Source organism: Pseudoliparis swirei, chromosome 7 (genome assembly GCF_029220125.1).
Source record: "Pseudoliparis swirei isolate HS2019 ecotype Mariana Trench chromosome 7, NWPU_hadal_v1, whole genome shotgun sequence".
Classification (NCBI taxonomy): Eukaryota; Metazoa; Chordata; class Actinopteri; order Perciformes; family Liparidae; genus Pseudoliparis; species Pseudoliparis swirei.
The window spans coordinates 4,753,006-4,763,844 of record NC_079394.1 but is presented as its reverse complement, the minus strand read 5'-3'; the positions used below and the strand labels follow the sequence as shown (position 1 = coordinate 4,763,844).

At 40.6% G+C, this 10,839-nt stretch overlaps 1 protein-coding gene across 1 annotated transcript; it reads left to right on the top strand.

Moving 5' to 3' along the window:
- The first annotated feature begins 1,979 nt into the window (after positions 1-1,979).
- On the top strand, positions 1,980-10,185 carry stc1 (stanniocalcin 1). The gene is made up of 4 exons (XM_056418061.1): positions 1,980-2,214; positions 3,924-4,066; positions 4,209-4,420; positions 5,956-10,185. Exons 1-4 carry the CDS (start codon positions 2,034-2,036, stop codon positions 6,254-6,256), a joined length of 837 nt encoding a protein of 278 aa, XP_056274036.1. The 5' UTR covers positions 1,980-2,033; the 3' UTR covers positions 6,257-10,185.
- Positions 10,186-10,839: the final 654 nt, after the last annotated feature.

The following is a 10,839-nucleotide window of genomic DNA, read 5'->3' as shown; positions in this document are numbered from 1 at the left end:
GGGGGTTTATTCTTGGCACGCATTGACACCTGTAACGAACCGTGTATCTGATGGCGAGAGGACAAGCATGACGTGAATCACTTTGGAGATGTTAGTCTGTTCGCCGTTTCTTTTTTCTCTTCACTCCACATTCTTATGACGAGGACGGATCAGTTTCCCATAGCGTCCGAGTCTGTTTTAGTTGAACGCTACACTGGGTGAAGAGGCGTGAGGCCTCCATGATTAATGATAGCTTAGAGTCCCACACATCGTCCTCTGTATGCCGGCACGTGCAGCTGCAAGTTAGTGGACTCTGAGCCAACATTTCACAGGCTTGGGAAGAGGAGAGTGGAGAATCAGGTCAACACAGGTAATGCAGTATCTCCCTTTCAAGTAGAAGCCCTTAAATTAAAGCGACGGTTTCATCATTCAGCACGGGTCAGGAGAACGACAGAGCGATACAAATAAATAGACGACTCGTTTGAATATTAGGGGTTGATATTTGGAGAAAGGCATTTAAGTCTGGGAAAGTAGGTGCCGCATTTGAGCAAAATGCAGGTTGGTTAGACACATTTTGGTCTGTTGGTGTGGAGGTGGACTTTTTTATTTATTTTAGGGACTGTAGACAACATATTTGGGGTGGGGAGAAGTGTATTATTCATATTTTCTTTGGACTCTGCCCTCAACCAAGAACAAAATGCAGCGCCCTTCTGCTAATATCTCCTAATAACCAATAACTAAAGAAGTGAAATGTAAAAAGAAGTGATGTGTTTCGCTTAAACATTAATATGCTATATGGAATAATGATTTTCACAACCGATACCAATATGCACATTAGAAAAAGGGAAATTAGCAAATGTCAAATGTATGACATGTATACAGACACAAGGTAATATGTATAAATGAAGTTGCAAGTGAAACACATGAAATAAGATATGTGTAAAAAAACAAATTCAGATTGAAGAGTGAGCATTACAATAATGATTTGATTAAATAAGTAATATTCAAACCTGTCACACATTTTGTCATTCCAAATGTCACCAAACTAATACACCGGGTGAGCATAGTTTCATGCTGAACATTATACAATACATTTGATTAAAGACTAAATTTCTACAGCACTTTTAATTTTGAAAAGATATTATGTTGTACTGTTTCTGTCTTTTGTAAATATACAGATCCACAGAGGTGGTTCTGCAAAACCTACAAGCTACAACGTGATTGTGATTACGATGAGGGGTAATTAAGGTAGTTAGAAGGAAGGATTACACAACAAAGCTCACATTTATAACTATTTTATCATTTATTTCAAGAAATGTTCTAATAAATATCATAAGGGTAGACAGAACTACAATATGCATCTTGGATAAGGAAAACATTATCAGTTCAGTCCCTTGCCCATTATTTATGGAAACGTTGCCTTATGTATACCGGCAACACAGAAGGATTATATCACGTTTCAATATAGACAATCAGCAACAAAATTAAATAAGAATATTTTTTTTGAGTCAGACAACTCATCCCCAAACCACTGTATCCCATTCATCTGAGGCTAGATGTTGTAATACTCCATGCCAGTTAATACTCGCTTCATAATCAGTGATCAAAGACATTATTGATTGGGTATAAAAGAGCCACTTGTCTATTACATCCAGTAATTATAGAGATAATTTATTAATATCTATAAGCTAACTTCTAAAATAAAATAAAAAAATGACATGTTGTCCTTCGGGTTATTAGCTATAGGACATAACGGACACATGCTCCGTGTTGAGCTGTGTGAGGTACAGTGTTGGCCGCTGTTTAAATATTTTATCAATTAGGAGTGGAGGGACCAGGACCACGGTCTTGAATCCAGCGTTCTGATTGGTCCAAACGCAGAACTCGTAATGTTCAGCGCTCCCATATAAACCCATGCAGACTTGACATCGGTGCTATCTGTCATGCAAGTCAAAGGGATAGTGAGGAGTCCAGTGTGAAGACATTGCTGGCAGCTTACTTGTAATAACCTACATTGATTGTGTGTTTTCGAAGCTTTTTCGAACGTTATTCTTATGAATCACACACATAGCAGGAGGCGTCTCTCTCCATTTAGTTGTATTATCTGTGTTGAGAGGACGATGCCTTTGAGGACGGGACTTTTTCTCCTGATGGTGCTGACCGCATCTGCATATGAACTGGATCAAAACGAGTCTTATTCGCCCAGGAGAACACGCTTTTCTGCCAATAGCCCTTGTAAGTAACACGCTGCCTCCATCTGCATATCTCAGAGTGCACTGCTTGCTTCTTCTTCTCTCTTTTTTTTGACACACCATTTCCACAATGCACGAGCTTATACCTTTGCTCGTTTTACTATGTGGAGATCTTTTCCCCTCATTTGCATTTGGCCTATGCAGCCTTTTATGCGTTAACGAGCGCGTTGAGTCATGATAACGGCTACGGGATTAACGCTGTGGTTTCTGCCGGTGTCCTGCCGGCAACAGATGAGCATGGAGCTTGGTGCTGACACCTGAGAGTGCAGGCTGTGTCATGCTGGTCGTCTCTTTCTCGTGGCGTGGGCTGCTGCATGCGTCCCACTATTCAGCATTATAGTGGACTTGAGGGTGCTTTCAGTGCGTAAAACAGAAGGCTTCCCACGTAGCCTTCCTGTGTAGCCTTCAAGTCAGAAACAGATTGCATTTTTTGTGTTCCACTGCTTGTCACTGGGGGCTGTGTCTTTTGGATGAATCAATGCAAAAAAATGTAATGACTGATTCATAATTCTCTGCAACAACCGTCAAGAAATGACACAGCAAAGGTTGAATCTGCAGGCGGCATTCAAATGTTGACTTTTCCTTTTTAACACAAAGGTGGAGGAGCCCAGTGATAATTGGCAGTGGGTGACAGGGATGCTGATTCCCTTCTGCGGGAATTGCTTTATCATTGTAAGATGTGCAGCTCACTGTGTATTTTGAGAGCAATCTCTGGTCCCCGATGGCAGGCAAACTGTATCTGACCGTGCAGGTCAACATGAGGCTCCAGAATCCAAGAATGCCAAGTCGGCTTTGACTGAGGTGACATTTGTTAATGGTTATTACAAAGAATTGGACTCAAGCCGCTGGCTACCTTAGCGGATTCTTGGATGACGAAAAAGGAAAGTCAACTATCTGGGTACACGGATTTCCAGATTATATTTTATAGCTCATTCTTGGTGTACAATTTCATGTCAGTTGCATTGACTTTGAGCCGTGTTCCTTATGGCCAAGGTCAGTTCTTGGAAAATGGATTAAATAATGTTGCAGGGTAGCTGTTTTATAGGTTTTACAAAGATGGGCATCGGGGTTACTGGTGGGTTTATCAGCCCAATAATTAATCCTGTCATGTGACTCCTAAAATGAATATAGCAGCATTTTATAAACATGTATTTCATGATGACGATGTTCACAGGAGCCTTTATGGGATGTAACTGGAGTGTTAGATGTGCAGAGTTATATTACAGTTGTTTGGAGTAAGAGTCCTCAAATTCAGCTTGACAATTATGGCATTTGAAGACAGAGTAACTGTATGTATATCTGTGTGTGCCAGTGGTACAAGTGTATGTTTGTGGGTGTCTACAGGCACGCCAACAATTTTCATTAAACCCTTTGGTATTTCTGGTGCATTTCATCCAAGCCCTGCTGAAAATCAACCAAACAGTGGAATATAAAGTGTCTGCCAAGAAAAAAGCGCAGTCATGCCAAATAGTGTCTAAATTGTAAGGTGTCCAATCTCCAGTCAAGTCACTATTGGCCCCAAGTGACTATGTCTTTTGTGAATCACCAAAGTATGAAAATGTGCTTTTGTTCGCCACATATTTGAGCTGAAACCCTGGCAACCCTTATGTAATGAGCTCAGTGACTGTGCAGTGATTCCCAGTGAACCCACTGTTGGCCACCCTGCTGATGGTTCATTCTCTGTGCCCACAGCAGATGTGGCACGCTGTCTCAACAGTGCCCTCCAAGTTGGCTGCGGGGCCTTCGCTTGCCTGGAGAATTCAACTTGTGACACAGATGGCATGCATGACATCTGCAAGTCCTTCCTTTACAGTGCTGCTAAATTTGACACTCAGGTATACACTTTAATTCATTTCACAAAGACTCCAAACCGTATGCCATCCTCTTCATTTCTACCGTGCACATGAGCCTGTGTAGGAATGTTGTGGGTGTAACTGTTAGGGCAAGAATGTGTGAAGCGCTGCTGTGTTTTTACAGGGTAAAGCATTTGTGAAGGAGAGCCTTAAGTGCATTGCCAATGGCATCACATCGAAGGCATTCCCCACCATCCGCCGCTGCTCCACCTTCCAAAGAATGATATCTGAAGTCCAAGAGGAGTGTTACAGCAAGCTGGATATCTGCACTGTTGCCCGATCAAATCCAGATGCTATTGGCGAAGTGGCACAGCTACCAAGTCACTTCCCCAATAGGTGAGCTCTTCTTCTACTAAACAACAAGTTGATTAAAGTTCCGATCTGGTGACCGATGACACATTGTTCCGGGCTTGTTAAGGGCATGTTGTCAGGTTCTTGTGACGGGGTGAGGCTCAGGCGCAGAGAGACGAACTGGACGCAATATGAATAACAAAAAAGCACTCTTTAATGAGGCAAAACAGTTTACAAAAAAAACAAGGTCCAAACGGGGCAGGCAGAGAATCCAGGTTCAGGGCAGGCAGGGTCAACAGGCGGAACCAGGAACACGGACAGGACGACGGGAAAAGGACACGGAACTAGAGACGACAATCCGACAGCAGACAAGGGAAAGACTGACACAATATATAGGGGGGGAAACACAGGTGTACGACATCAGACACTAACGAGACAAGAGTGGCTGAGGGCAGGTGCAGGGAATTAAACAATTAAGACAGAGAAGACACAGAGGAGACACGGAACACAGGAGAAACAGAACAGGGTGTTACACGTGTTAGGGTTCGAAGCTTATGATGTTCAACAGGCTTTTTGACCGCAGAGTAGATATAAAAACAAAGGCTTATTTACCAGTAATCACTAAATAAAGCTGCTAGTTTTAAGTGAATGTGACATACATTTGAATCTTCCTAAGAACCACAAATATACATGGCTGGCATGTTGCTAGTTCCACATTTCCCTCTGACTTATGCAGCGTAACATATGGCTAAAATGTGTACTGATTTCAATGTTTTGGTTGGCATCTGATTCATATATTCTCTCTACAAGGAAAGAAAACAGGAATATCAAGTGTGGATATCTGCTCCTATTGTTGCTGTCATACATGTATGATTGCAGATTGGGAGTGGATATAAAAGGAATATATACCAAGGGTCACTTAACACTTTGTCACTTTTGTTTAAAGAAATTTTCAATTTTTTTTTTTGTTTTTTCAAATCAAAAAATCAATAAAAATAAAAATACAATAAAAATTTAATGGTATTGTAAAACGTATGGTTTCTAATGAAATCTCGTTTGAGGTGTATAGAGGCCCATTTCCATCATCAACTCCACTCAACTCCTCTGTTCTAATGTTGTATTTAATCGTTGCTAAGAAGACTAATATCTGATTAGATTAGAAATTATTAATTATGTTGTTACAGCTGAAAACAGTTATGTTATATATTATATATATTACACTGGCCCCTCCTTGACCTTGATTTGAAACACAAAAATTAATACTTCAAATATTAATCATTATTTCTACCTTGTCAATGTCTTGACTATATTTTCTATTCAATTTTCAATTCATTTGATAAATAAAAGTGAGTTTTCATGGAAGACACGAAATTGTCTGGATGACCCCAAACTTTTGAACGGTAGTGTAGGAGGGTGAAGCTCAAGGCTATAGAGCGCGTGTTCCAATACAGAGAAATGCCTTTAATACGAACAAGAAGCAGGTACCACAGGAAGGTCTTGTTGCCGTGCGGTACAGTGTGTCCCTTTTTGCTTGGGGCTCTTTAACAAGCACTCTGTGATGCTCTGTTTTGTTGTCCTAGGTTTTATGGTAAGCTGCTCCAGAGCCTGATGGACTGCGATGAGGACACGGTGGACCGCGTTCGGACCAGCATGGTGTCGCGGCTGGGCCCAGAGATGACCATGCTTATTCAGCTGCTGCAGAACAAGCCCTGCCCATCCGCTGCTGTGGCCGCAGCTGCCGCCATCCCAACTGAAGTGGAGGGTCGTGGGAGCTGGCGCTGGTCCATGGGTCCTCACATGTACAAGATCCAGCCGAATCTGCGAAACACAGACTCCGCCAGTCATTTTGGCAAAAAGCGCTCTGCCGGCGACAGCTCCTAACTTCCACTCAGATTCAGAAACTCCACACACTCCTCAAAAAATATCATGAAAGCTCCTCTATTCCCTCGAGGTGATGCAATCCATTCCTCCGCTAGACTGGAAGTTACAGACATACGCACCTCTAGGGAATGCCGGAACACACGTAGAATTAATATCAGAGTTTGGTAGTTGTTTTATTGTATATTGTAGATTGTTGGCTTGAGAGAACCGCTCTTCCATCGAGTGCGCTCACCGTTAGTGTTGACCGTGTGGCTGCTGCATCTGTGCGACATGGTCCTGTGCGCTCCTCTTCACCTCCTACAACAGAGATGAATCCTTAAGAAGTCTTTTGATGCCAAGCAAAAAGAGAAAAGAAAAAAACAGCCACAGTGGTTCACGCCTCTAGAGCACAAGTCGCTTTGAAAGATAACGCAATCTCATAATCCCGGCATTTAATCATGAGTAGAAATCAGTAGTTGGATTATTATTATTAGTTCATTGATAGGAATGGGATATTATTGGTAGATGTATCTAATATTGCAGTGATGAGACCAGTCAAATTGTGAGCATGAGATGTGAAAATGAGTTTGATATCTATTTTCTGAATAACATAGGAGTCAAGTGTACTGTATACTAAGTTATCTGAGACCATCGAAAAGAGAGAGTGCTCGTGAGGTCTGTAGAGGTTTCACAATAACCTTTAAGTAACCATAAACTGACCAAAAAACTTCAAACTGCCCTGAATGCTATTCATGAAATACCAAAATAGTGTATAGCTAATAGCACTTATAGTTGTTGTTTTTCTCTGATGGCAGATGTAGCCACTGTGTTTCATCATCCTGCACATAAGGATTGTCCCGGTCGTGGCCAAGTCTATATATCAGAAAAAGTCCATTTTGCATATCTTGTATACAGACACTTGTAATGCATACGACTCTTGAGCTCTACAGAATATGCGGGACCATGTTTAGTGGAATCTGTATCGATGCTCTTATCGGAGCTGGAGGCAGCAGTGTATGCGCAGTAGTTGATTAGCACGTTTACCGATGAGAATCAGAGCAGCCATCTCCTCGGACTGAAGATCATCCCTCTCCGAAGCGAATAACGTATGGGATCAAGATCGATAATGACTATTTAAAACAAAAAGCCTTTGTCGGAATGATATTTATTTTCCTACTATATTATTTAATTGCATTATTGTAGTTTTTAATTAGTTTACAGATTTTAAAAAGCAGTTCAGTCGTGGCTCCTATTTGAACATGAGCTCTATGCCAAAAAGAAGAAAGAAGTGAGCTGACACTCTGGTGACTGAATGGGACCCATGTCATGACTGTGCTGGCCATAGGGGAACAAGGTCGGTCATTCAAGTCAGGTGATCTACTTTATGGGTGTTACGAGGGACCACAACAAAACGATAGCTTCATTTTGACACACTTTCTGGTTGGGAAAAAAAAGGACGTCATTGCAGCTGCTAGGTGTGCTTGTCCAGTGCTAAGGTATAGTGCACATTGTCGATGACCGACCATTCGGTCAAAGAAAAACAAACACCAGCATCAAGTTCTTTTATTGTTGTAGTTTGCAGTGCTTATCTTTGCATGGGCTGAATCTTATAAGTAACAATTTACATTGATTATCTTAATCTCTTGCATTTTTTGTTCCTGTTATTATTTATTCTGTATGTTATTTTGTCAATGTGTCAGTTCTGATATTACACAGTAGAGCAAGAAACAGGAAAAATGCAAGAGAAAGATCTCATGGGAGTCCGTACCGCGGTATCCGTGTCCACACTCTATCGCAAAAATCTCTTTTAAAGCTCTTGAAAATCTGCTTTTTAATCAAGACATGAAATGAAGGTAACATTAATTCTTAACTAACGTACTTAAAGTAGGTTTATGTAAGAAGTTTAATACACACGGTTTACCTTCAGCTAGAGCGCGTTTTACAAAGATTGCCGAGGACTTTAGCTGCAGACAGAGTGAGAAAGTAACCAATGTGTGTGAAGATATTTACAGGCCGCTGTTAAAAGTTAAAAGGACATTCAGACTTTGTCTCAGTAGGTAAGAAGCACATGTTAGTTTGCTTGTAACTGTACATCAAAGTAACAAAAAGTCCCAGAAGAGTTTCTCCATCAACATTTTAAATCTAAGAGTGCGTGTTTCACGGCCTTCAGAGGTCGAGACCATCACGCAGAGCCACTTCATGCTGGTGTTTGTTTTATCGATCCCTGGTACATAGATGGTGGTGATAATCAATGGCGTAAGTTAGTTTATCTAATACCAGTAAATTGAGAATATTTGTGCACATTTAAAATGCAATATCGAGAGTAACTTGGAACCCGGGCTGGGTTCGGTTCACTATTAAGCAGTTCGCTCCAGAAAACACCCTCACTTCAATATTCAAAACTTGCAAATCGGTCGTCTTGAAAATAGTTTGATCAGAAAATTATAAAATATAGTTTTGGCTTCATGAAGGGAATTGAACCCAGCCCCGTTTGGAAAAAAAAGTGAATTTATATATTTTCTTCGATTGATGAAGAGAGTGAAGCACAGACCAGAAAAAGAGTAAGAGATGTCAGTGTCAATTTAACAGCTATGTTAAGAATTCCAAACTATGCAATAATCTCACATTAAAGGATTCACAGCAACACAGAAATTGACCTTCATTTCATTCAGTGCCAGCTGATGCTGTGTGAATAAAACAGCAGCTCGTTTTGCTCTCACACTGCGCTCACAGCGTGAAGGCATCGCTCCTCTCGATTGCTTTCTGTTTCTGGGTTTTTTGTAAACCGGTTCTCTTTGTTCTGTAAATATGTGCATTTCTTTTGTGTCATTTGGTGCGAAAGGACAGTTCTGAAGGAATCATTTGGGAAGTTAAGAGCTATAGTCACACTGTAGTATAGCCGAGATGACGATGTTATGTTAAATATGCACTTTGCATCTTAACCACTATAAAGGGCATTGAAACGTTCAGCACATGTGCAATTCAGACATGCTTTATTTACCCAGAGACCAATCAGTTAGAATATGTTGCATCCTGAAGGGTCAGGGCTTCTTCATGTACGATTGAGACATGTGTCAGTATCTTTGTTGTCCATGGGTAAATCCAAAACCCAACAGCTGCTGCTAAACTGTTACTTCCCTGTGTGATGCCGTCCAGATGCCCCTCTGCACACACAGTGATCAGTCCACATTTACATTCAAATATTTGTCTTTCCTTGTCTTCATATTTATTTTCGATTAACATTCCTCGTATCAAATATATTTGGCAAAATTGACTGTTTCCTCACCAAGTCAAATGTAATGGTAATTTCAGAGAATGTACCTGTAAACTGAATGTCTGTTTCGATGAGAACATGCCCGAGTTAGGTGACCCGTGGAGGCTGTTAGGAAAAAACTAAAGGGAGAAAAGTATATGAGGAATTCAGTTGCTTTCTGTTTTAGATTGTAATACAAGTATAGGGTGCTTAAGGTGGTATTGGAGCATTATTAAATGGACCCATGGGGCGTTTAGTGAACAGGTTTCTCCTGTCAATGCGAGAGACTAAAGACTTCTCACTTCTGGCACTTCATGGTACTCTTTCCTCTCAAGACTTGAACTAGATAGATGTTGTGCTTAAAACTAAATCAAAAAGCTTCAGTGACTAGTAAAGTTTATTTTGTATTCATATATAAGTGACAGTTATTTTACTATCAGATTCAGAAAGATATCGAGGATTTAAGGAGGTTACTGAAGTTCCTGATACAGATGCTATGTAACGCATGATTGACCCTTGTGAATCACTTGCACTTTAAAATATACCCATATACATATATACCCATACTGTGTATATCTTTGGGTTTTTCCTCTGTACTGAAAAGTCATGAAAGATACAAATGCATCAATTGTGTGTCTTTTGCGGATCAGAAATAAAATATGTATCATATCTGGCATATGGTATGAAATGTGTTGCATTGCTCTTGTTTTACTCGTTTGGCTCCATCATCACTTGCAGATGTTCATCTAAAATTCCTTTAGGCCTTTTCATTCTCCATCAGCTGCCCTCAGACGGAAAGTCCCTCTTGATTTACCGATCAGCAAACCCCAAATGTGTTGTTTAATGGAGAGAACATGAAACCTGAGTAAAGATTCAACTGAAAGGTTCACAGGATACAACACAAGCTACAGGGAACACATTCACAGGTCTCCTCAAAAAACTAAATGCACAAAGACAGAAGTACCACACTGCTACAACCTCCCAATTATTTCTGATTTAAGGGTCAAATATTGTGTGATAAAGACATTTGTTTGTTTTTTAAAACACTTCTAGTGGATTTTCTGAATTGCTTATTCCTTTCATCACTTCCACTTCCACCAGATCACAGAATCTGTACGGTAGATGTGTCACCCATGACACTATGATAACATCCAGTGTTTTAGCATCTCTAATTTCCTCAGCAACATAATAAATGGAAACAGGCTCAGTCCTCAAGAGGACCTCATCCCAAACACTCGGCACCAGCTTTCAAAAAGCTGCGTTTGATTTTTGTTTTAACTGTAAAACTTGTTGAAATCGTTGAAATCGTTGACTTCTAATTCAAGATAATCCGATAACCGGTATATGACAG

Coding starts and splice junctions, on each gene's coding strand:
- stc1 (XM_056418061.1), top strand. CDS start 2,034: ATGAATCACACACATAGCAGGAGGCGTCTCTCTCCATTTAGTTGTATT. Junction 2,215..3,923: donor CTTTTCTGCCAATAGCCCTT/GTAAGTAACACG, acceptor CTGTGCCCACAG/CAGATGTGGCACGCTGTCTC. Junction 4,421..5,955: donor CCAAGTCACTTCCCCAATAG/GTGAGCTCTTCT, acceptor TTGTTGTCCTAG/GTTTTATGGTAAGCTGCTCC.